This window comes from Aedes aegypti, chromosome 3 (genome assembly GCF_002204515.2).
Source record: "Aedes aegypti strain LVP_AGWG chromosome 3, AaegL5.0 Primary Assembly, whole genome shotgun sequence".
Classification (NCBI taxonomy): domain Eukaryota; kingdom Metazoa; phylum Arthropoda; class Insecta; order Diptera; family Culicidae; genus Aedes; species Aedes aegypti.
This window is the reverse complement of record NC_035109.1, coordinates 314,253,218-314,281,133: the sequence shown is the minus strand read 5'-3', so window position 1 is coordinate 314,281,133 and position 27,916 is coordinate 314,253,218. Positions and strand designations below refer to the sequence as shown.

General features: G+C 37.3%; 1 protein-coding gene across 1 annotated transcript; it reads right to left on the bottom strand.

Moving 5' to 3' along the window:
* LOC5573368 lies at window positions 1-27,916 on the bottom strand. The gene is made up of 2 exons (XM_021851464.1): window positions 27,598-27,916; window positions 1-1,381 (listed from the first exon to the last, which is right to left on the bottom strand). The coding sequence occupies exons 1-2, from the start codon at window positions 27,743-27,745 to the stop codon at window positions 1,020-1,022; spliced, it is 510 nt and encodes a 169-aa protein (XP_021707156.1). The 5' UTR covers window positions 27,746-27,916; the 3' UTR covers window positions 1-1,019.

Genomic DNA, 27,916 nt, shown 5'->3' with positions numbered 1-27,916 from the left:
TCTGGGTAATAACAGTTTTATTTATCTACATATCACATATCATAAATTTACAATAACCGATCCACGTGACTTGGAAGCGTCTACACCTCTCTGCTAATGCGAACAAATCCAATTACAGCAAAAAACACCACTTGTTCATTAATCAGCGCTGGCTTGCGGAACAAGTTTGACGGACCTCCTCTATCACATCGCATCTCGCCCGATCCCATTGTGGAGAGGAATTCCCACCCGCCCCATTCCGATCGCTATCTCACTAGACGATATCTCCGGGTGACCGAGTGTGAAAAATTCCCACGCTCTGTTCTCGTTCATTTGTTTCTTGAATCAATTGGAAAATTCTTACTAAAGTCAGATTTATGCTCTCACAACAAATTACAACCTAATTGGTGCATTTGAAGTACCTGACCTGACTGGTGGATTACAGCAAAATTGTACGTCAAGAATATCAAAATTTGTTACAAAAAAACAGAATTTTGTTTTATTTTTATTTGGAGCATACTGAGTTTATGAATCTTAACACAATTGAGACAAAATATAATAACAGAGGCTGTTTTAAATAAGATTGAATTGGAAACATAATTATAACACAATCTTATAAATTGTTTGAGAGCAATTACGTATACATGGCACTTAGTGCCTTTTTAACTGAAGGTCTATTTTAACAACCTTGATACTTGCGGAATATTAAATAATTATTCAAGGGCGAAAATTAAAAAAAAAAGCTGTTTGATAAAACCAATTTTGTTTTTTTTTGTTATGGAAAATAATTCAATCAACTATAATTCTGTAATGAAAAGTTACATAATGAGTCATAATTTTGTTCAAATAATAACTTATTTTGTTTCCCTTCGTTTAATGAAACAAATTTTGTTATTTTCAATGCCCTTAAGTCAATACTTTAACACATTTTGTTAGTAAATACGTCCTAGGTAACAAAATCTGTTACAATTTTGTTGTAATCCACTGATCAGATAACTTGAAGTTCGCCTCTCCGATCCGCCTGCCACAAATGGAGTTCCCTAAGGAATCCGGTAGGAGGACGAAGTACCCTGCAGCTGGTCCAGGATCTGTTTGTGCAGTTCGTCGATTTGTTTGTACAGGTACGAGTGCAGATCGCCACTGCCCGAGTGGTTGTACGAGTTTCCCCGATTGTCGAACGAAGCGATGTTTCCGTTTTTGTCGATTTCGGCGTAGCTCTCGAAGTGCGATCCCGGGAACTGGTTGGCCTCCCGCTCGATTGTTTTGGCCGTGGGCTTTCCGGCCGGGTCCAGACACTCGCGGGTCACCTCAATCTGGTTCAGGTTCTCCCGGGTGTTGTTCTTGACGATGATGCACTTGAAGGACTCCGGCGGGCACTTGAGGGTGTCGCAGAAGATGGTTCCTAGCGGAGGAGAAGGGGAAACGGTAACATTAGTCATTTTAGTTAAGATAATGCCCTTTCCCTTCCCTTTCAGGACAGATTGGTCATGTTGATTAAATAGTTTGTAACAAATTCACTAATATTTGCATTACATGTTCTAGATTCGTTAGAATACCCTCTTTTCCCGAATGATCCATTTCCCCAAAATATATTGGCACAGGCCTGCCTTAGTCGAGTGGCTAGAGTCCGCGGTTACAAAGCAAAGCCATGCTGAAAGTGTCTGGGTTCAATTCCCGGTCGGTCCAGGATCTTTTCGTAATGGAAATTTCCTTGACTTTCCAGGGCATAGAGTATAATAGTACCTGCAAGACTATATACGAATGCGAAAGAAAGCTCTCAGTAATAACTGTGGAAGTGCCCATAAGAACACTAAGCTGAGAAGCAAGCACTGTCCCAGTGGACACATAATTCCAGGAAGAAGAAGAAGATGAGATGAAAAGAAACCAATATCAGAGAGCAATGATTGAAAAGAAAAAGGTCGAACTGTACGTAGGTCGAAAGACAAAAAGTCGAAGAGAAAAAAGGTCGAAAATGATGCAAATTATTGGATGGGAAATTTTTACTTCTTTGAAAAAAGATTTTCGACCTTTTGTTCCTTGTTTTTCGTTCTTTGGCCATTTGTCCTTTTGACGTTTTGTCTTTCGACCTTTTGTCATGTATTTGAGTAGAATAACGTAGGTACACTTGTAATATACATGCCTCAGGTACACTTGTAATATACATGCCTCCTTGAAAATAATATAGATGTAGCTTAGCCTAGCTTAGACTAACTACACATATCTATGGTTGCTATTCCGTGATTGACAGAAGTCAGTAAAGATGCACAAAAAGTCAACTAGAAGTTTTGCTGCGATTGGCCATAGTCTTGTTCAGAGTGCATAATTCAGTGCCTCTATTTATACATGGTCAATAACGGCGCCAGCCACGTCCTTGTATTCAGGTGGGATTGGGGAAAGGAGTATTAGTGTGTAACCTTTGCTATTTGGAGACCGTGTTTGCCTCTTCATCACCACAAAGGTTACTGGGTGAAATGTGCGTTAATGGGAAGCATTGTTGGGTCACAGGATTCACTTTGATAAGCGATTACACAATGATAAGCAATTATTTGTGAGATATAAACATGCCTTTATATATAATATTTTTAATTGATATGAAAAATTTCTAAAATAAAATAAAATAAAGTGACGAATCAATCAAAGTTTCTTGCACAAATAGCTAAACGCACCATTCCTAAAGCTGTCAGGACGAAAACATGTGAGAAGAAAAAAAACTCGATTGGCTTGACCGTCACAGAACAGTCTTATGCTGACACTTACAGTGGCAAACCATTATAAGTACGTTGGTAGTGTCAAATCATTCATAGTTTGTTGAAAAACCATATTAACGTCTCCACTGAAAAATTAAATGTAGCCATACAAATTTTACAGATTTAAAATAAAAGCATGAAACGAGCTCACCAATCCTTGTCTGAGTAGCCACAATCTACTTTCAGCTTCACTCAACGCTACAATCCGGCGATGCTACAGAAAAAAAACCATGCTTGCTCGGGCTTTTCAAACCGCATTGATCCTTGAAAAATAATATAGATGTAAACCGAAAAAAAATTACGTTTCGCCTTATATTTGAAATTCAGTCAATAATGATTTTGAACATGAATAAAATATTTGGATAACGCAAGCATGATCAAATGCACTGCAGCAGAGAAATTCGAAGACGTATCATTGCCGGAAGTCGTGCTTACTATGGACCCCACAAGATCTTGCGGTCTGATAAACTTCACCTCCATGGTACACTGACGCTGATCAGACCGGTAGTCCCCAACGGGCATGAAACGTGGAAATGCTCGAAGAGGACCTGTAAACGCTAGGAGTTTTTGAGCGACGTGTGGTTAGGACTAAAGTGTGCAATTTTCCCGGGATTCGACTTCCCGGGAAACGGGAAATAAAATTGCCATTTCCCGGGAAATTCCGGTCCCGGGAAATTTTCAAAAACGAGAAAATAAAGCAAATTTGATGGAATTTTCTTTTGAGTTATTCGTATATCATGTATATTTTTATTACACCAGTAAATTTGTATGGTTACTTCCCTTTTTTTGTGAGTTTGTGTTTCTAAAAAAAATCTGTTGGCTTCATTTTAATCGTCAGGCTTCAAATTAAATTCAAATCATATTTACCAACATCGAAGCAATTCTTTCAAGCACTAGAATAAAAACCAACTGGAGTCTTATGTTACATTAGACTGATGCAAATTTTGAATTTTTTGCTCCTCTATGCTTAAACGGTGTCAACTATGATAAAAATCATTCTCCCAAAATTTGAAATTATTTGGAAGAAATTTGGTTGTGCACACGCCCTTTGAAGTTTATATGGAAATTACTATGAAATAGGCAAAACTTTTAGGTTCAGTCCTCTAACTGCTCGAAATAATAGTGTATGGAAAAGTGAACGAATTCTTCTCATGAGAAATCTTTCCAGCTACAACTTTGCCGGAGACCACATTTTGATGGGACGTAAGGATAATTTGTTATTATTGATAACAAAGTCTAAACCATGCTGAGATGATCATTTAATTACTTTCAGAGCAACACTGCTTTATTGCTGTAGAACATAGTAGCCTGGATTACTTTGATCTATTCTACCCACCAGGAGCACCACTGTTGCCTGCCGGGCAGTTGGCTTAGCATGCAAAATGCATATCCAGTTTATGATTATGAATAACGTAATCCGGGGTATCATTGATCAGCGGGGTAACATTGATCGGAATGGCTCATCTCGTAAAAAGTTGGTATCATCATTTATTGATGAAACATTTCCAAAGCATGAATGTTGCTTCTCATTCTTATATTTATGAGCTATTAAAAATTGAGATTTTTGCAAAAATTGCGTTAACTTTATGCGTAAATTTGTCAAGTTTGCGAAACAATGAATTCAATGGTTAAGGATGACACTACCGAAGATTCATGTCTCACATAGGTTCTGCAAGCGATATGAGCAAGGAAAATGCGGTTCTCACTAAAAATGGCATCGCCCAAAACGATTCCGATGTCAAAACTTTTATAAGTTTGTTCAATTAGGTAACATTAACGAATTAATGTTAAGAATGTAGAATTCCCTTAGGAAATTGCCTACCTTTGAGCGTATTTCGCAGTTTGAGGTGTTTTTAATTTTAAAATAACTCAAAAAGTAAATGAGATGTAAGCGTTTGGACGTCATATTCGGCTTCAGGGGCCATGATTTAAGTAAGTAATGACATTTTCAATATTACCGAACGTTGTTTACATGGATGATCAATGTTACCCCATATCAGCTAAATGAAAAAATCACATAAAACATTTTTGTAAACATGCTTAAATCTTTCAAAAAACAAAATACAGTATGTAGTCACGAGCTATGGGTAGCAGTACTTGTTTTAAAAATATAAAACTCAGAACATTTGCATTTTTGAATTAAATATTCAAGAAATATCCTAAAAACTGATCAATGTTACCCCGGATTACGGTAGCAATTTATCCTGACGTCCATTCAAAATGTGGTCTGGGCAAAGTTGTAGCTGAAAGGATTTCGCATGAGAAGATTGTGTTTACTGTTCCATAAAACATTATGATGAAGAGATAGAGGGCTGAACACAAAAGGATGGCGTTTTCCATAGTAATCTCCATATAAACTTCAAATGGCCTATGCACAGTCAAAATTCTTCCGATTCATTTTAAACTTTGGGAGGATGCTACTAACCATAATATCAGTCGTTTAAGCATGGAGAGCAAAAATTTCCAAATTTGCATCCCTCTACTGTTACATCCATGAAAACTTTATAAGTCCACTGAATTCATGAAAAAATACCCTTCGAAAAATCCTTTGTTTACTATAGATTATAATCATTTTTAGAAAAAAACATATCGTCAAGAACATATACATTTTATCAACAACTATTTGATTTCGGAAAACAACAAACAAACATCGTATTATAACTAGTTATCTAGTAAACTTATTGCTTATAATGATCTTCTTCTTCTTGGCATTACATCCTCATTGGGACAGAGCCTGCTTTTCGGCTTATTGTTCAATGAGCATTTCCACTGTTATTAAATGAGAGCTTTCTTTGCCAAAGTTGCAGTTTTCTCATTCGTATATCGTGTGGCATGTACGATGATATTTTCCATTATCAAAGGTCCTGAATCGACCGGGAATCAAACCCAGACCTCTTTAATATGGCTTTACTTTCTAACCGCGGACTCTAACCACTCAGCTAACGGAGGTCTCTGGTTAGAATGATATGACAAGTAAATTGTGCGAAGGATTTTGTGTGAAAATAGATGGTCAATCATGTTTTTATTAAAACTACCCGGGAAATACGGAAATCCCGGGAAATATGGGAATCCCGGGAAACAAAAAATCATTTCCCGGGAAATGGGAATCGCGGGAAATCTCATTTCCCGGGATTGCAAACTCTACTTAGGACGATCTTTGACGGAGTATGTGAGAACTGCGTATGAAGGAGTGAACCCAGTATCCAGAAAGTTGCCAAAGCAGGAAGGGTACGATGGGCGGAGCACGTTGCAAGAATGCCGGACAACAATCCCGCAAAAATGGCGTTCATCTCGAATTCGGCCGGTACAAGACGAAGAGGGACACATCGAGCTAGGTGGTTTGACCAAGTAGAGTCGGATCCTGAAAGTATAGGGCGATCGAGATACTGGAGGCAAACAGCCATGGACCATGGCCATCAAACAGTCAAATATTGTAAATTTTGCACCTTATCGAACGCGATGATTTGTAATCGTCGCCGGTAAAACCGTCGCCAAAATCGTCGCCAGCCAACCAACCGCTGCGAATTTGACGTTTCACCAGTCTTACCAACATAACGGCGCATCACCTGCTTTGATTTGTTTGCTGGCGACGATTTGATTGGTCTGTTTGTAAGTTGGCGGCGCGTTTCGTTGCCCATGAAACAGACAATATTCGTATGGAAAACGTGTTTGGAAACTTAAATCCTAATTCTCCTCAAAGCCTACTTTTTACAGATGGGAATGGGACTTGCGGTTCACGACAGTGTTATCTGAAGTTGACAATTTTGTAGGGTAAAACGGCATTCACCATATGAACGGCTATATGGTCGGCGTTAAGTCAGAGTGGACCAAGTGACATTTTTCATATTTTGAGAAAAACGGGCGCAAAGTCTAACGCTCTGTATTTTTTTATCTCAGTAAAATTTTGGTTCAATATTTCTACCCATCCTTGTGTTACTTTCAAACAACATAATGTGAAGTGATAAACATGAAAATTCACAATCCGAAACTCTGATAGAACGATTTTTTGATGGACTATGTGCACTTGGTCCACTCTGACTGAACAATTTCAAGAAAAAGAACAATCATTTAATGCTTGCGTGGTCAAACTGGGTGCATATCTTTAAGCTGAACATATTATCAAGACCCTTCGACATCAGTATCGTAAATTCTTCAATAAACCATATCTCCAATCTCAAAATCAGTGGCATTACGATACCTTGGAAATTAAGGTTTTGAAGGGTCAGGGCGTTGAAGACCAGAAATTTTCAAATATGCGTTCAGTCAGAGTGGACCAAGTGCACATAGTTCATGAAAATCTTGAGTACCGACCAAAATATACTGGTCCAATAAGCGGGTTTCAGGACAGTCCATGCATACACCATAGAACTACCATAAACTTCTATCGAACTCTGAAATCGACTCAAAAAATGCAATAATCAATCAGTTTGTTGCTTTTTGACACTTGGTCCACTCTGTCTGCACAGAAATTGTTGCAATTTCTGATCACCTACTCAAATACGGTAAATGGCCAGATATCAAAATAAGATCCATCGAATTATGACATGTTTATGAGTTTCTATTGATGGATGGGAAGAAGAATCATTCCATGTCAAAAAATCTGGAAAATAACTTGAAATGTCTTGCATTTTCTAGACTTTCTCATCGCATCGATCGTTTTCGTTGTTATGGTATAAAGCACTTGGTCCACTCTGTCTGCACAGAAATTGTTGCAATTTCTGATCACCTACTCAAATACGGTAAATGGCCAGATATCAAAATAAGATCCATCGAATTATGACATGTTTATGAGTTTCTATTGATGGATGGGAAGAAGAATCATTCCATGTCAAAAAATCTGGAAAATAACTTGAAATGTCTTGCATTTTCTAGACTTTCTCATCGCATCGATCGTTTTCGTTGTTATGGTATAAAGCACTTGGTCCACTCTGACTGCATACTTTTATTGATTTTTATTGATCATCCAGAGTAAATTTGTTACATATCTCTCCCAGTTTTCAACATTCATCAAATCGGATCAAAGTGAAATGGAGATAACGTTATTTTGCATCTAATGGCAGAATAATCCAATTTTCCCAAGTTTTGTACTTGGTCCACTCTGACTTAACGTCGACCATATGTCCAGTTGAGTACACCCTAATGTACATGGGCACCTCTTTATCAAATCCAGTCTCTTTCATTCGTACATTCACCATTGTGCGCAGGTAGCGTAAGATACCTTCCATGAAGGCGTTTATAAAACCTCACCATTCGACGATATTTCAAGACAAAAGAAAGGGTTGTTACTGTGAAAACCACAACATTATTCATCAGTGCTGCATTAATTTCCCTAATTCCCTTACTTATTTACATTTAAATTTATTTGAAATAGTGTTATTGAACTAAATTCGCCTTAGGTAATAGTTTTTTTTTCTATGGACTACATGTAAGTTGTGCTTTACCTATCGAAATCTTATCCACAGTGTCGCCTTAAGCCTACAAAGTGCAATAACATAACCCTAAATCTATTCACATTGAGAACCTACATACAAAATACTATTGAAATACTTAAACTAAGACGGCTGTTTGAACTTATTACGGATAATCTCTGGTTAACAGGCTAGCAGATCGAAGCTCGAAGCTCGCATGATCATTGAAACATTGTTCACCAGCAGGTATCGCACAACGGGAGTATACGTAAGTCACAATGGACAAGCATATTTTGTTAAAAACACTAAAACGACATTTATTAGTTACACACTTAAACAGACTGTGAGTGTTCGGTAAACAAAACTACCGAAACTGATCGGTAAATCTTCAAATTACCGACGTTTCAGTAAACGATCACATTTTGACAGCGCGCCGTAATTGAAATTACAGAGTTTCGGTGAATCATGGTATATCCGCCAATTTTTTTACCGACGGGTCTGTGAATCTTGAATGTTACCGAAAACTGTAAAATATTGAACTGAAATTTCGGTAATCAATCTCAAGTCGAAATCATCGACTGCGTCCCTCTCCTCGTTTTGGTGGATCCTGTGAATTATTATTTATTTTTCTACGCAACAGGTTGAATACATTGAATGTATCATTTTTTTTTCAAAATAAAGCTTTGGGATTAGAATAAAAATCAAGTTCGGTTCTTTTCTTCAGTGAAAATGTGAGATTCCTAAAAAAAAAAAATATGTACAGCCAGATTACCGTTCTTCGGTAAACGATTACCGAAGCGTCGGTGATTTTTGACAGCTGAACAGCAATATCCGAATCACCGAACGATCTGTAATCTTTTCGTTTACCGAACGCATTACCGAACGTTCAGCTGTTGAGATTTCGGTAAAAGGATTACCGACTTCGGTGATTTGGGCTGAGTGTGTAAGGTTAAAACATGTTAACTAACACGAACATACATAAAATGTATTACAGGAATATAATACCTGTTACCTAGAGTCTAAGCACTTGTACTATTACGATGTGCCTTATAAAAAGAAATCGCAATCCATGAAATAAACTCAGTCTTGTATAACGTATCACCCAGTGAAAAACGAATCGTCTGGCGTCAATCCAAAAACCACATTGAACCGTTTATTTATGAAAGTTTTTGTGTTTGCAATTACAAAATTCTTCTCATGTTCGGCATTTCAAAATTGCAATGTACAGAATATGAAAATTGCATATGTTTAGAAAATTGTTTTTTCTAAGCTTTTGGATTGTGACCACAGAATTTAAAACGAGCGGTGAGGCAACGGTGAAAACACGTTTTTCTGATAAAATTTAAAGTGCAGGCCAAATTCAAAATGGCTACCAATATTTTTTTTTAATTGAGCTACATATTTCCACCATGCGTTTCCCCTATGTTTGATTTGTGTTTCAGAGCATGTATGAGAAGAGAAATACGTGAAGAAGTGCCAAACAAAATATGAGCTTATTTTGCAAACTGTTTAGCTAGATTTCTGCAATTCGAGTTAACCAAAACGCTTCTCCTGTATTTAATGAAAACGATGACAAAAACTAACAAATTCTAACGATATGTGCCGATGGTGGTCCCATTTCAGCGATAATTTAAAAGACACCGACACGTTAATGCTTCCAGTGGACGATTTTGTCCTTTAAAGGAAGTACCACACTGGACAACGGACTAGCATGCACAGTCGAAATACGTTCCTGTTCCTGACGAAAAGTTTTCCGGACTGAAGCGGGAATCGAAGCCACACTCCTTGACTCGATGCCGCTAAATGCATAGTAACAGTAACGGCACGACCACGAAGCTCACGTCAAAATTTCAACATAATTTTGCTTTCCATACGAAAAATGTGATTTATATACCAGGATGCAATTTCAACATTCACGATGGGGTTTTGTCATGATGGACATTGGTGATGATGGGGCAATAGTCCGGAAAATATTGGATAAACACTACTTTTTCCTTCAACAATTTGTTCATTTACTTTCAAGTGGATCATGAAGAACCCCTGAGTTTTTACAAAACAATTAAAGGCTATGGAATAAACCACGTTGTTCAATTTTAGAGTTTTACGAACCCATTCGCATCCCAATCATCGTGTTTTTTTGTTTACATTTTTTTTTTTAATTTATATGGATCGTGGTCTTAGACCCTTAATGATCAATTGCTTTTATCGAGGGATCTCTCGAGATAATTTAACTAGATTCTTCAATAATACTCAATCATACTCAAGTGCATACACCCTGTAGGCAAATGCTCTTATATAGTAATAATCATTTTCTAAAGAGATTGTGCTGCTCCCCAAATGTCGTTTCCTCGAACACCAGTCTACCGAATTTCTATTCTCCGAATACCTCATTTCCCGAAACAGTCCGTTTCCCCAACAAGTTTTTGGTATTCAGAATTACAACAATTTCATAAATTTCAGAGTAGTGAACTGGTCATCTGGTATGCAACCTTCTTTATTTGATTGGAGGTTCTTTCGAGTTTGCCCTTCTTCATCACAATTGAGAAAAGGACAAAAATGACCAACAATGATTGCTAACCGTTCTTTCTAGTTCATTCTCGCACCTTTATAAACTGCATTACTTCTCGAAAAAACGGGTCATTCGGGAAAATGGCATTCGGACTGTAAACTGTAAAAAATATAGACATTATAAAACAACATATAAAATACATTTCAACCGGAATGAACTAACCAATATAATAAATATATTGATCTGCATATACAATTCGTTAATCACCATTGATCCTGATTGCATCACTCGTTCTCGCAAGAGCAGACGATGCAATTAAAGGACCAAACACTAGTCTTCACTTGATATATGTTAGTTAATGTCAGAAAGCAAACAAAATATAATTGTTTTTCTTCAGGGCGTGAAGGTGAACCTGTTTGGAATCTAACTTCTAAGGTTGCCCTAAAACTTCAAAGGTACTAATCTTGCGAAGGAAGCATCCAACAACAGTACACTTTTTATTTTGGCTTTGTGCACTAGCAGAAAGCCTGAAATAAGAAGATCAGGAACGTTTTCCTACTATTTCTCCAGTTTAGTGCCTTTGAAAACGCGAGGGTATAGGGTCACATGTCGGCCATTGTGACGGCCATCTTTGGATTCCTAAATATTTCACCTTAAGTTATGTTAGAAGACTGGTGTCTCTGGCAATGATGTTCATTTGTCCGACGGCTTTAAAATGCTTGTTCAGTTGGTTTCATATGTTGCCAGTAGGAGGAACTACTTTACCGAAATCTATAGCCTTCCATCTAAACTGCATTAGCTAATATTTAAATTTGCAATGAGCGCCTCCTAGTTATAAAATTCCGAACTAACCAAGCATGCAGCACATTGTCCTAAATCTAACGAACAACTTTGCCGAAAATTGAACTAAGCAAACATGTAGTGTATAGCCTTTAAACTAATTAGTAGCTTTGCCGAAGACATCGATGTTTCAAATTATCAGAATTTAGAACCATCGTAAGACCTATTTACAGAACGCCATAGTCGCTTAGGAAAATAAGAACACCATGTTTTATTTTTCAACCAGTGCATAATATAATAACCCTTTCCCTGTTGCAACTCTGCACCGATGGAAGTATAATTTTATATAGAACTCCTTCTAGCGTAAGCAGCAAAAGTTTCAAAAATTCACAATAACCTCTCCCTGCGATAAACCATCCCTCTCTTGAATTTTCTTATATTTTTTTAATGCGGTTAAATTTGCTTTCCTAAATTGCAGAAAAATCAAAAATCCGTTCAAATTATCTTCGCCAAATTTGAACGGATTTGAATTCGGGGTCAAAACATAGACATCGTAACCTATTTTCGCACAGACAGAAGCTTAAAAGAATGATTGATGCAGTATCATTACTTGGGTAAAAATTGCTATCGTCAGCAAACATTCTTGGTATTCGTTGAAGTGACAGGTTCCCAAGATCATTGATGTAAGATAGAAATAATAGCGGCCCAATACAATTCCCCTGCGAAACTCCAACATCAATCGCCTGTAGAGAGCTATGACACCCCTGGATAGCTACGTATGGCTGTTGTATTTTGTACAACACTGTTGAAAAAACCTCGCTTTTCGTTCACAACAGCAGCGTGGTGACTCTGACGTTGGCAGACCGCGCGACTACTGGAAGGTTAAATAACTTTTAATAATATCGTTTGCTAAACCTCGGAACCAATAGCATACCAATTTTTTGCAGACTAATTTTATGGTTCAACGGGTCAAACGCTTCCTCTTTAATCAAGAAAAAGAGATGATGGCCTCTTCACTTACTGTAAATTTGGCTAAGCAGGAATTCTACAAGTTCGACTGTTGTTGTTATTATGCTACAACCCTTTCAAAACCCGTACTGACATTTATATAAAATATTGTTTTGATTTATAGCGTTGACAAAACGATTCACCAATAATTTGAAAAGGCAGTGTTTGAATTTTGATCCGAATAAGCCGATCGAATCATACTCGGAGAGTATAACAGTAGGCACATCGCATTCGGAGAGCCATGTAAACATTATCTCTCTCTCGTTGGGTACGTGGCACGAGAGCGTTCAAGAGCAGCAACTCTCACAGACTGCAACAGTATCGAGTCAATCGAGTGATTTATGTGATTTTGTTTGGTAATAATTCTCACATTTTCTAGAAATGCAACCTTTAACAACCTATTTATAATCTATTGGACTATTGAACACCCCTTTGGTTTAGACCTGTGCGCCGACATATTTGCAATCGGCGGCGGCGTCAGGGCATTTTTGCACCGTGGGCAGCGGCGTCATCGGCGTCACGCCGTTGATCATTTTCGGTGGCGGCGGGGTACATCGGCGTGGGGAAAATTGAACAAAAAAAATCATATGGGTGTTGTTTGACTTTGAAAACCACATTCCCATTTATGGAATAGTTTTTTTCAAATTTTCGGACATTTTGCTAAGAAATGAATCTTCGGCTAGGTATTTTATATTCAAATAAAAATTTGTATTGAAAGATACATTACCGAACCTTAATACTCAATATTTAACAAGCATAGCTGCTGAATGAATAATTTTATTTTGTGCAAATTATGTTATGGGTTTTGTAATAGAATTTTACATGATTTTCTTTAAAAATTGCATTATATTTGGCGTTTCTATTAGAATCGCCATATCTTTGAATCATTCATATTGCCAGTTATGAATCACAGTTTCGATCGGCCAGGATGTCTTCTCGGTTCCGGGTCATTTGGCCGAATGCCGTTTGGCCAAAATCAAAAACAATAGTGAAAAACAGTTAGCATGCTCTTGTAATGAATTTCAAAGAACAGTTTATTCGTAAAGAAACATAAATGATCATTGATACACACTATTTCTTTAGTGTTAGTTCAAGGCACAGTCAATGCTGAAAGAAGAACATTATAAATGTAAGCCATTATTTACTTCTCTGTTAGCAGTAACAGCTGCCAGCATAGGTTTTTGCATTGCGTTTGTAATCAGCTTGTGACAGTTACTGAAACGGTTTACGACTTATTCGTCTTTTGTAGCATTGATTTGCTTAAATCCTACTGATAGTACTTAGTTAATTAATTAATATCTAACAACCACAAGTTTAGTTTCTTCTTTTCATAACGGAGAAACAGTTAACTTTTTTAACGTACGTGTTCACCGAGTCGTTGGGTTTAATTTTTAATAAAAAGACTCTAAACGTATAATAAGCCTTAGTTCCATTAACTACGAAAAACATTAAATTATGAAAGAAGGAAAATCTCTTATAAAAAATTAAGCTAGTGTAATGGAAATAATTGTTATATCAGCACAGGTCGGACTCGATTATCTGAGATTTGATTACCCGGAATTTTAGACACGATTATCGGGAGTTTGTTTATGACATTCTTGTTTTTCAGTTTTTATGCATAAATTTGAGATCATTTGGTAATGCAATATACAATATGATATACAAAACCCTAGCACACCGTTGGTAGTGCAGAGACGAACCAACCATGCATGTCTCATGCATTCTCTTGGAGCACTTATATAGCGAAAACCATGACATATCGTCACATCATAAAGATCGACAAGTTGACTAGCAGATCAGTTATTGGACCACACTTATGAATCCTACACATCAAAGTTGAATATTTTTGATTTTTTTTTGTTCTTGATTCGGCCTAACGGCATTCGGCCAAATGACTCATTCGGCCAAATGGCATTCGGCCAAATTGCTGAACACCGTCTTCTCCTACATAGCATTGACTTTACTGGGCCGATTAAGGGGAACGAGAAACGAATGTTTTTGGTTCAACTAATAATTTATTACAACTTAGGATAACAATTTAGAAATCTTATTTTCTTCAACGGAAAAAATGTATCAAAATCTATTATAACTGATAGCACAGCTGTATGGATTACAAGCTAACATATGTTAAATGCTTTTAAAGATATTTCAGGAAAAATAAATGAGTATGTATTTATGTATCTTGCCCAGGCCACAAAAAAAAAGATTAATAATTATGCATTTAATCAAACATTGATCCATATTTGTGGGCTATTTATAACTGTACGGCGAGTGTTCTTCAAATAATAGAGCAATTGAAATTGTTGCCCTACATTTTTTTATCTGTAACAATACCTGATAAAATTCTTAGGAATTTCCTAATAAAATCTCCAAACCATTCCTGAAAGAATACTCGGAGAATTGCTGATAAAATTCTTGTCAGATTTTTTAATTCTGGGAGGATGCCTGAAGATTATCCTGGACGATTATCTGTCGGAGAAGGAATATTGGTTTGACAAATTCTTGCATGAATCTTTGGAGAAAATCTGGGATAATGTCTAGAAATATTTTCAGAAAGAACATGGAGAAATTATCGCTGGAATATATGGAGGAATCTTCTAAGGAACCCATGAATTATTTACTAGAGAGGTTTCATAGGGAATAGTTGGTAACTTGTTTTTTTTTTTTTGCAGGATTACCTAAAGGTATTCCAACCTTAGAACCGTAGAACACGAATGTTCAAAAATAAAATCCACTGAACTCTAAACTCCACTAAAATCCGAAAAACTCTAGCTGGTATATATTGAGAAATTACCCAAAGACTTCCAAGAAATAACTTGTGCAGGAGTCATCTGAAGAATCTCTGAAGAAATTCCTGAGAAATTAAAAAAATGTGTTGAAATATCCTTAGAAAACGGCATTGGGGAATTACATGAGGAATTCCTGAAGTGGTGCTTGAACTAATCTATTTAAAAATCCATAAAGAATCTTTGGCAGGATTCCTCAAGAAATATTTTAGAGACCTACTTAGAGTATTTATTAAATACATCTAGAGGAAGATTTTCAGGATTTAAAAAAAATATCAATATGTAGGGGGAAACCTCTCAGCTTCGGATATTGTCGTTTCTGTAGCGTACAGAAATAAATTTGAACATATAAATATGAATTTTGACATTGCATTTTGATGATGTATTTTAGTACCAAATTGGCCAATATTAAAAGGCGGCACCAATACCGGAAACGATATGGAAATGCCTCGCTATAAATTTGTATTTTATTGAATGTTTTTACTCTAGGATTAGTATTTTACTGCCAATTCAATGAATTTGCAACATTCACAAGAGTAATTTGATTAATTTGAATTTTACTTAGTGTACAAGTAGATCATCCAAAAACCTCTTTCATATATGATGAAGAATAACACATTTCACGTGTTGTTCGCAACCATTCCTCTCTATACTTAATAGCTTCCTTTTCCACTAATACACCATTTTTATTGGACCATGATTTCTCAATTTTTCAACGGTTTCCGGTATTGGGGGATCTCCCCCTAGTAACTTAGAAGTTCTCCAAGTTCAATGTTCATCTTTGGGCAATTTTACAGGATCTTGTCCCTTTTGACTTACTTCGGCAAAGGGGTATTTTCAAACCTTCTATGTACACATTTCGCTAAAACATGCGTTGCATTGAATTTCCTATTATTGCATTCAGATAACTTGTGCAAGGAAAACCCCTCCAAATCTAAAGCGAATCATGCAGGTGCCCACAAACGACATTTTCTCACGCAATTTGTAGGTTAAACGGATCATTGAAGTAATTTCTGCAGGAATCTTAAATACAGTTCTTAAGGAATTCTAAAATGAACTTTAACATTAACTTATAGACATACCGTCAGACGGGGCTACTTTTGATTCCGGGGGCTACTTCGGACACTCACGTTTTGGATATATTTCCAGCATAAATATTAATCTGAGCCATTTTGTGTCTTCAGCACTTTTATTAACCAAATTATGTTCAACAATCAGGCATGAATATATTTTGGAACAACATCAACAATAACAGGATAAACAAGAAAATATATCAAAAAAGTCCAAACAAATATTCACAAGGTACAAAACATTTGCTAAGTAAACATTGTATGAATTTTCCACATATCGTGGAAAGTTGTTGGGAACAACACAAAACTATCGAATCGTCATGATTCAAAGAAATTTGTGATAAATTTATGTTGAAAGTTGATTTTTAGAAAATTAAATGATCAAATGTCTTAATTTTACGACTCATATTTAATTATAAAGTGTTGGTTTCTATATTTTACAACACAATAAAAAATAAACAAAGGATTAAGAAAAGTAAATAATTGTAAAACATATATATTTCAACTCGTATAAACAGTAAACTCACAACATAATCCTTAAAAAATTCGTTCATTCATATTTTACATGAATCTGCTATACAAAGCAATGGCATCCTTCAACTGCTCAAATAAACTACTCTTACGCCATCTCAAAACTATTAAGAGCCAAAATGCATCTAACAAAAGCAAACTTTTATTGTTTATGATCTTGTGAATCATTATTCTTATACTTCATGGATTGTATTTGGAATAAAAATGACTTTTAGTTACAGGAAGTAATTAGATTCTTCTACATATCGTTCATATAACATTAAGAATCAGAACGAATATATCTGTACAAAGCTAATTATTCATCGCAGTACTTGGTAGTTACACAATTCGTTTGCATCAACTTGAACAATCAAGCATAAGTCGCTATTTATAAGCTGACATTTAAAAGGAAGTAAACATATCATCATGCAAACTAAAAATTATGAATAGCATGTTTTTGTGAAAAGTATTGTATAGGTTTGTGTAGTTTTTTCAAGCTTTACAATTTTCTTAATTATGTATATCATTGAAAAACATTCGAAAACATCACAATGAACGATAATCAATAGAATCAGTTTGAAATTTATGATGAAAAATCATTTTACTACCAAAACGTATTAATTTCTAAAAGTGTCCAAAGTAGCCCCTTTTTTGTCTTGAAGGACACATTTTTTCGCTATTCAAGCAACTTTATTATTTATTCATGGATTTGCCTGTATATTTTGCACATTGGTTACTTACAAATACAACTTAAATATGCGCAAAAATTATCGAAATCTATCCATTACTAGTGGTCCCGGCAAACTTCGTCTTGCCATCAAGTAGGCTGTTGAAAACCGCTACGAATCGTCTCATACAAAATGACAGTTCCGTTCACTCTCGTTTTTCCGACTTTCCCGGTGAATATCCTGGAACTTCTATACACACAAACACGTCGGAACCCTTGACGAACAGAATGGAGAAAGAATCATCAAAATTAGCTGACCCGTTCGTAAGCCATTTCGTGACATACAAACACCATTCCATTTTTATTTATATAGATTCACAGAGCTACAAATCCTCAAAGTTGAAGAATGTGGAAATAATGTCAAAAGAAGCCCCGTTTGACGGTATTCTTAAAAAATTGAGTTAGATTTTTGAAAGAATCTCTGAAGAAATAAGCAGCGGAATTCTAAGACTAGTTAGGGGAAGGGGTGGTAAAATGAACACCTTAAGGATATCATCCTGTTTTCGATAGAAAAACGAGTTTTTTCGCACAACATAAAAATAGGGATGTTATTTATAGCAGTGATACTAATTCAGACTGAAATGTTTAAATTTTCACATATTTTTATCGCTAACAAATAACGATGCAAATGCTCATTTTACCTGCTATGTGGCTAAAATGAACAGCAGTTGGTGGTAAAATGAGCTTCATGCAAAAAACGCGAGCAAAACAAATATTTTTTCTAAAATCTTAGTTTTCGTTTAAATTTTCACTACAATCAACCCTCCGTATCAACCCGAACACTCCGATTTATGCTCTGAAACGTCCGTACATAATAAAATTCAATCAAATTTGTTATTTTCTTTTTCTCGGTAAAAGGCACGGTGTCCATTTTACCACCCTGTTCATTTTGCCACCACTTCCCCTACGTTGAAATCAGCAGAGCAATCAGATAATTTATTCTGGAACAACCTTAAAATGGCTAAACAGAGACTAAGGTTAATACATGGTGAGGGCCGAGGAAGAATCCTAGATAGAATTCGAGGAGATATCTGTAAACGAATGCATGAACATTTTATTTGTAAAAATTGCTGAAAAATTATTTGTTAGAATCTTTGTAAAAACAAAATGAAGAATCTTCATTTCTGAATTTCTTCAATTTTATGAAGATTCCAAGAGGTGTCTTATTTCCACATAAATTCTCTAAAGAAATTAAAAGCATCTTTTATTCAAGTCATACCTGGAAGAATCTCTTGAGAAAAAAAAAACAATGGAAAACTTTTGGCAGAATCACTGAAGAGATGTTTTTGAGTATTCCTTTTACTGATTTCTAGATGTGTCACTAGAGCCACATATGGAGTAATTGTTGGAAAATACCTAGGAGTAAAATGCATGCATTTTTAATTAATTGCGTGCAGAAATTTATGAAGATATATCTAAACAAATCTTTGGAATGTTTTTGGAAGAATTCTTAGATTTTTTTTGTTAAATGCATGGACAAATTCCATGAATAGTTTTTGGAACGTTTTCAAAAGCATTTATGAAGAAATAACAAAAATAATCCTTGAAGAAGATCCGAATCAAAAATTCACGTATTCCAGAAATATATGAAACAATCCTATAAGGACTTCCGTAGAGAATTCACAGTGGAATCCTTCAAAATCCACGAATTCCTGGTAGAACCTGGAAGACATATTCTTGAAGCAATTTATGAGGAGGTCACTGGAGGAATCAATAAAAAACATATCGGAAAAATCCTTGAAGTGATTTCGGGAATATAAACTCGGAAGTGTTCTTGGAGGAATTCCTAGTGTAACTTATACAGAAGTTTATGGACAAATACTTAAATCTGTAGAAAAAAAATCACAGAAACAATTCTGAACACATTTAATTTTATTGAGGAATTATTAGAAGAATTTCTGATTCTCGATGCAATCCGTATTAAAATTCCTGGAGAATACAATGAGTAGAAAGGACTCTGAAGGACTTCCTATGACGCATTATATTTCAAATACTATTAAAATTTTTGAGCTGAAATCGGCGTGAAAATACAAAATCGGCGGCGGGATGCTGAGCGGCGTATAGCGCGCCGCCTATACGGTATTCGGCGTCGGCGTGACGTAAAATGAATCGGCGGCGGTGGCGTGGCGCGGCGGCGCACGGGTCTACTTTGGTTGCAAACATAAAATAAAAATATTCGCCACTGTTTCTTGATCAGAATGAGAGTGGGTCAGCGAATGTTACACGTGATGACACACAGTGATCGGCGCCCAACAGTGGGTGGTGTGTGTCTGTCATGTTTTTGTTCATGGCTCGTTATCTTCCAAGAACGATAAATGTCATGCCTGTTGTATGAATGCAGGCGGATAAATGGGAAGACATTATGGGTCGTGTGTCAATGATCGTTAAATTTTCCAAAGCCTGTAACCGTTTAACCAAACGTTAAACAAGAAAAAGGTATTCTACTATCAGTCATACGAGAAGTGCTAGTTAGAGGTTAGGTACAGTGACGTCATAGGGTACTAATCCGTGATGACCAGGTCCTCTCCTGGGACCTTTTTCTTTCATGTCATTTCCTGAGTTTCCTGCAGTGTAGTGTGGTAGATGTGCCATCCGGAAGACCGTGCGAGTCTTCCTTGCTCCAGAATCGGTCTGTGTGACCATCGCTTCGTTTTGGAGGTAGATGCCGCGCCGCCATTGCTTTTGGCCACGAGGTTGCGCAGTGTAAAGCATCACCCTTCCGACGTCGGCCATCTTCCGACCCCTGCACGAAAAGCTCAATCCAGCAAACATACCATTCGACCAGCAGTCCCAAGGTCGAGGTCCGTTACGTCCATCCACCAACATCCACAAGTTCAGTCCAGCAACCACCGGTGAAGATCTATACCACAAAAAGCATGCAAGTACCCATATTGTGACGTCACTATCAATAATGTTAATAAATTGTAAAATTAAATACCCTCAGGTGTAGCGCATTCTTAGAAAGAGCAGCCTGGAGTTAAGATCTGTTCACCTATTTATCCTTGAACCGTCTTCCGGGTTCGCAAAGGAACCGTCAAGCCTCGCCTTTCGTGAATTACTGCAATAGAGAAACCCCCCCGTTTTATTTCCATAGTTCTGTTTGCCTTTCCATCGTCTTTTCAAACTTCATTGGACAGTTTTTCAAACACTGCTCCTGCTCAAATATACCATGAGAACGGCATTGCACACTGGTCCAGGAAGCTAATTCAGGCGGACATGAGGTTTTCGTCAAGATTTATTGATTTTAGAGCCATAGTTACTTCTGAGAATATGTTCAGAAAATGTACGGATCAAAAAATTTTTTACGGTGATCGCAAGAGTGACGTATACCCCAACTTTTTTTATTTTAACGAATCGTAAGTTGGTATATTCAGCAAAGTTGTAGAAAATGATCAGAGAAACAACTTTGCCGAACAAACTTTTTCTCAGTTTTGCTTAAAAGCCGAGATAATTAAGGTTGGTTTGACTTTATTAATGAGATTTTTAGCCCTGGGCTAGTTCATCTCGGGACCAACGGCTTTACTTCCCTTCCGAAGGAAGTCGTCACTATAACTTTTTACGTCATAAGTGACTATGTCGGGGATGGGATTCGATCCCAGGTCCTCGGCCGAGATAATTAAGTATTTTTAATAAAAAATCGTTTTTTGCTCTTTAGTGTTTTATTTTTTGGTTTTATCGGCCTACTATGTTCTACAAAGTTTTTATACTCATCATTTGCTACAACTTTACATGTAAACCATAAGAAATACAAAGTTGTATTTCTTATGGTTTACATGTTATTTGAGTTTTTCATCTTAAAATTAGCTATTTTGTATGCCTTGTGTCTCAACTATGAGCACCTCAAAAAAATATATCTTTCCACCAAATGATTTTGCAGTCTTTCAAGTACCTGTGAGCAAAATTTGGAGAAGATGATATTTTTCTATCTCGTTTAAAATCAATTTTACTAGTAGACGATTTGAGATAAATCCATATTTATTGAATACTAGTGGACCCGGCAAACTTCGTCTTGCCATCTAGTAGGCTGTTGAAAAACACTATGGATTGTCCCATGCAAAATGACAATTCAGTACACTCTAGTTTTTCCAACTTTCCCGGTGAATATCCTGGGATTTCTATACACACAAACACGTCGGAACCCTTGACAAACAAAACGGAAAAAGAATCATTAGAATCCATCAACCCGTTCGTAAGCCATTTCATGACATACAAACACCATTCCATTTTTATTTATATAGATTCATACATGTTCAACTCCCAAAAGTCATGGCTACCTAAGCATATCAAACCAAATGTAACACGTGTATTTATATAGTAATATAAAGTACATCGTTTTTCAGTTGTTTTCGATTAACTTGGAAGCTTCTGCAAGAAATTCAACGTCTTTTCCTCTACCAGTATTTAATCTATTCCTAAGCAAGATATACAAAATTTACAGTCCGATTGAATTCTGTGGCATGGTTTTCCCAGCATCTTCTGATGGATTCCACGTTTCATGGTTTTCTTTGGTAATGCGGTATGCCGGACAACACCACTTCCGTGCAATAGTTGTAGACGTATCAGTAAATGTAACAGCATTCTAAAGGATCGCCACGAAAAGCCCTCAAAGGAAAGTTGGAGCTGAGACTGTACGAACCTCTTCCAGCTGGTAGGAACTCAAATGGTCGTAACACGGCACGCCGCTTTTTTCGGGATATTGTGTATTTCTTTCACTACTGGATTGCGAAGTGCGGCCTCATAAGTGCGAAAGTGTGAATAAAAGTGAGGGATTGTATTGAATCCTGCTGGTGTCTTCAGAGCACTTATTCTTCGATTTATGAAGAATAAGTCCCCCGAAAACACGTACCCGATTTGATTCAATTGCGCACTTTTGTTATCGTTTCCGCACTTGTAATAACTTCTTTTTACGGATCTCAATAATTTTAAAGTAGTCAACTTTAATCGGAAGATTAACGAGGAGGCATTTGAACAGTTTTTGTCAGAAACGCACTGTTAGTATCGCCAGTTCTACAGGGTGTCCGCAAATTATCCGAACAGCAAAATTTTGGAAAGATGATCTCGCATTGAAAACAATGAAAAATCAATGTCCATGTACCTTTTATAATACATCTATATGTTAACACAAAATACAACTTTAAAAAATTTCGAAATGATTGCTTGTTACTGAGATAGGCAAATTTAATTTTTTTGGAGACGTTTTTCCTGAGGGCCGCTAGTCATACTGGAGATGTGTTATCCCTAAAATCTAAAAGAGATAAATCCAAATGTCCTATTATTATTTGAAGTAATCTACAGATTAGTGACTTCAAGTTAGACTGGAAATAGAAAATTGTACGGTTCAAATCCAGTGAGTTGTATGGACATTTCTCTTCCGTCATAAAGCTCGGAAAACAGCTCCCTTTAAGACACCTCAATATATTTGGGTTGGTTTTGCAATTATTTGAAATTGGAAATGTGTCAAACTTACTTTTTAAGAATATAATAAGCCAATGTTTAAATCCATGCAAGAATATTGAATTTATCATGCTTGACTGAATAGAGCCATATCTTCAAAGTTTGTACGGATAATTTGCGGACACCCTGTACGATTGGTACGTACTCTCTCCAACGGTGCAAAAACTACTTTCGCAAGGAGTGATGTTGTCCGGCATGCCGCCGAAGAAGCATAAAAAATGCGGAATAAATCCATCAGAAGATTCTGGGAAAATCATGCTATAGAATTCGATCGGACTGTAAATTTTGTATATGTATTTTATACGGCTTATGTTGACTTCCAACCCGGTGATCTTGCTTAGGAATAGATTAAATACTAGTAGAGGAAAAGACGTTGATTCGTTAAAATAAAAAAAGTTGGCGTATACGTCACTCTTGCGATCACCGTAAAAATTTTTTGATTCGTACATTTTGTAGTACTGAAAATTCTGAACATATTCTCAGAAGATTTATGCTGGATTTTGTTGTTTTTTATGCAGGATTTGTACCGATTTGAGCAAAGAATTTGTTGAATATGTACAGACTTCTGAGATGTTAGATGTTTTGCGTCCATCAATGTTACCCGAGCAGAAGAAAATAACTACTGAATACCAAATTGAGGTATTCCATACCAGATGATTTCCAATACTTACAACCTGAATGAGGTATGCATGAGCCCTGCATAAGAGGTAAAATACCTCAAATAATATCTCAAGCATATTCTACGAACACCAAACTGATAACTAGATCAGGTATTGTAATACCTCAATAATACTTGAAGGATTTTCATATAAAACTGAAATTTTTCAATAGTAGTTCAATACCTCCAGCAGACCTCAATAGCTGTCTAATACCTCAATGAAGTATTTTTAATTGTTTTAAAGATTTTTTTCAATACCATTATAATACCAAATTGAGGTATTGACAACTGAACAATACCTAATTTTGCTTTGATACCAAAATATGGTATGCATAAGTTATTGGGGAGTTATTTGTTCCTGCTCGGGTAAGCTCAATGTGAGTTTTTGCCGTGTAGCGTCCCATGCTTTTAGCGTGATAAGAATTTTATAATAAATTCCCATGAAATTCCTTTTCAGTTTTATTTTTTGCGTTATCAGTTTGTTACAAACATAATCGAACATACTTTAAAGTACATGTTATGAGGATCATTTTTAAACTTTCTACGGTATTTAAGCTTGAGTTTTTTACGTTTTCTTACCAAGGACAACATTTTGATTTAAATTTCTCAATTTCACATTTGGTTTTTATGCATTGTACGTATTCATAATAGTAGCCATAGAATCGTCAACATTTTCACTACAAACAAAATTATTCAAAAACTGTGTAAAGAGAACATTTAATTTATCTCTGCCAATCATTTTTGTTTTAAACATAATAACAGTTTCCTTAGGTCTATCGATTCCGAATGAAGACACAAAAGGTAAGTAGTCACTGATGTCTGTAGAAATTATATCATTGCTCCCCAAAACAGCATTGCAACATACACGTTGATCCAAGATATTGTTACTGATTGGACGGGTTACAAGCTCACCGAAGCCCCTCTTGAGGACTGCTGGAGTAGTCTCAAAGCAGCCATAAACAACGCAGCGGAAGGTGCCATTGGGTTTGTGGAAGCAAATCGACGGAACGGTTGGTTCGACGAGGAGTGTCAGATGGTTTTGGACGAGAAGAATGCAGCGCGGGCGATGATGCTGCAGCAAGGCACCCGTCAAAACGTGGAACGATACAAACAGAAGCGAAGACAGCAAACCCATCTATTCCGGGATAAAAAGCGCCGCCTGGAAGAGCTGGAGTGCGAAGAGAATGAGCAGCTGTATCGTTTTCAAGAAACACGAAAGTTCTACAAGAAACTAAATGCATCCCGCAAAGGCTTTGTGCCGCGAGCCGAAATGTGCCGGGATAAGGATCTTGACGGACGAACGTGAGGTGATCGAAAGATGGAAGCAGCACTACGATGAACACCTACAGGAGGAAGATCAAGATAGCAGAAGAAATGGCTTCATCAGTACGGCGGATGAAGGAGACGTGCCAACTCCCACAATAGGTGAAGTTAAGGATGCTATCAAACAGCTCAAGAACAACAAAGCAGCTGGAAAGGATGGTATTGGAGCGGAACTTGGCCACTTGTCTGCACCGATTGATAGCCAGGATCTGGGATACAGAACAGTTACCGGAGGAGTGGAAGGAGGGAATAATATACCCAATATACAAAAAGGGTGACAAGTTAGAATGTGAGAACTATCGAGCGTTCACCATTCTTAATGCAGCCTATAAAGTGCTTTCCCAAATCATCTTCCGCCGTCTACCGCCACTGGCAAGCAGATTTGTGGGAAGTTATCAAGCCGGTTTTGTGAACGGGCGATCGACAACAAACCAAATCTTTATGTTGCGACAGATCCTCCAAAAATGTCTCGAATATCAAGTCCCTACGCACCACCTATTCATCGATTTCAAAGCGGCCTATGATACCATCGACCGCGAAGAGCTATGGAAGATTATGGACGAGAATGGTTTTCCCGGGAAACTGACTAGACTGATCAAAGCAACGATAGATAGTGTACAGGGCTGTGTGAAGATTCTTCTTCTTCTTTCTGACGTTATGTCCCAACTGGGACAGAGCCTGCTTCTTAGCTTAGTGTTCTTATGAGCACTTCCACAGTTATTAACTGAGAGCTTACTGTGCCAATGACCATTTTTGCATGCGTATATCGTGTGGCAGGTACGAAGATACTCTATGCCCTGGGAATCGAGAAAATTTCCTTTACGAAAAGATCCTCGACCAGTGGGATTCGAACCCACGACCCTCAGCATGGTCATGCTAAATAGCTGCGCGTTTACCGCTACGGCTATCTGGGCCCCGCTGTGTGAAGATATCGGGTGCATCGGACCCGTTTGAAACACGCAAAGGACTTCGACAAGGCGATGGTCTTTCCTGCCTCCTGTTCAATATTGCGCTAGAAGGTGTTATGAAACGGGCGGGCTTCAACATGCGGGGAACGATCTTCAATAAATCCAGCCAGTTCATTTGTTTCGCTGACGACGTGGACATTGTCGGAAGAACGTTCCAGATGGTTGCTGAACAGTATACCAAGCAGAAACGTGAAGCAGATCGGGTTGGATTGAAGGTAAATACATCGAAGACGAAATATCTGCTGGCTGGAGGAACCGAGCGCGATAGAGCTCGCATAGGCAGACGCGTGACGATCGACGGGGATGAGTTCGAGGTGGTGGACGAATTTGTCTACCTCGGATCATCGATAACGTCGGATAACAACTGCAGCAGAGAAATTCGAAGACGTATCATCGCCGGAAGTCGTGCTTACTATGGACTCCACAAGACCTTGCGGTCTGGTAAACTTCACTTCCGTACTAAGTGTACCATGTAAAAGACGCTAATAAGACCGTTAGTCCTTTACGGGCATGAGACGTGGACAATGCTCGAAGAGGACCTGCAAGCGCTAGAAGTTTTTGAACGACGTGTGCTTAGGACGATCTTTGGCGGAGTATATGAGAACGGCGTATGGAGGAGAAGAATGAACCACGAGCTTGCGCAACTCTACGGTGAACCCAGTATCACGAAAGTTGCCAAAGCTGGAAGGGTACGATGGGCGGGACACGTTGTGAGAATGCCGGACAACAATCCCACAAAAATGGTGTTCAACTCAAATCCGGCCGGTACAAGACGAAGGGAAGCGCAACGAGCTAGGTGGTTTGACCAGGTGGAGCAGGATCTTGGAAGTGTGGGGCGATCGAGGAATTGGAGGTTAGCAGTCATGGACCGAGTTAGTTGGCGTAACATTGTGGCGCAGGTCATGTCTTGAAGGACGTAGAGCCAGCAAAAGTAAAGTAACGAAATACAAAGGTATTTGAACAGCTATAATTCTATGATTGTAAGAGTTTTTTGTGACGTACAGTGACATTGTAATTGGACAAGTAACAGGAATATTTATATCACTATATAACTATGAAACGAAGACGACTGTTTTGAACAGACAAAATACTTTCAATTTCTTTGTGAACTTCGATTCGAAATCAAAAGATGATAGCCTATATAAACCAACTACTTCATAATGAATTCCGTTTTTTCCTGAATTCGATATGAACTAATTGAAACCCATCACAACTTACATTATTCAAGACGGCATAACGCAAAACACTTTTTGTATCAACAGCAAGACCACCAGACGACAAGAAAAACAGCATAAGATCCAGTTAACCACTTGGAAAAATAACATTTTTTAATTTTACAACCAAAACTTCATGCCAAACATTGTCAAATGCTTTTTCTATGTCTAGAAGAGCAAGACCAGTTCAAAAGCCTTCAGATTCGTTGGAACGAATAATTTGTTACACGTAAAAGTTGATGAGTGGTCGAATGTCGATGGCGGCATCCAAACATTTCATTTACAAAAACGGAGTTTTAGTTGATATAGACCATCATTTTGTTCATAGATTATGTATGCTTAGATTATGTCCAAGGTTGGCAGTAAAAAAAATAATAAATTGAAGTGATATCAGTTATAGTCAAGGCCAAGGAAACTAATACTTTAGTGATATTTTCGTTCGTTTTCACCACTCACCATTCTCGATCCTCGCGTTGGCTTCTCCGCTCAATGTCAACAGAGAGTTCAGCTGCCTTTTCTCACGAATAGTTGCTCCTTGAACACCGGCTAATCCCACCACTACCAACAACAGTCCTAGACTCAAAATCACTTGCTTGGAATTCATCTTCACACTTTTTCAATTCAAACTTTCAGAATCGTTTTTTAAACACTTAAAACGCTTGATCCTAAATTATCACTTTTCCACTCAAACTGGAGAAGCAGTACTCTGAAGTCTCACCTAGAACTGTATCCAAGTACCGCCGATCGTCAAACACAAACTGACCTCATTCCGCTC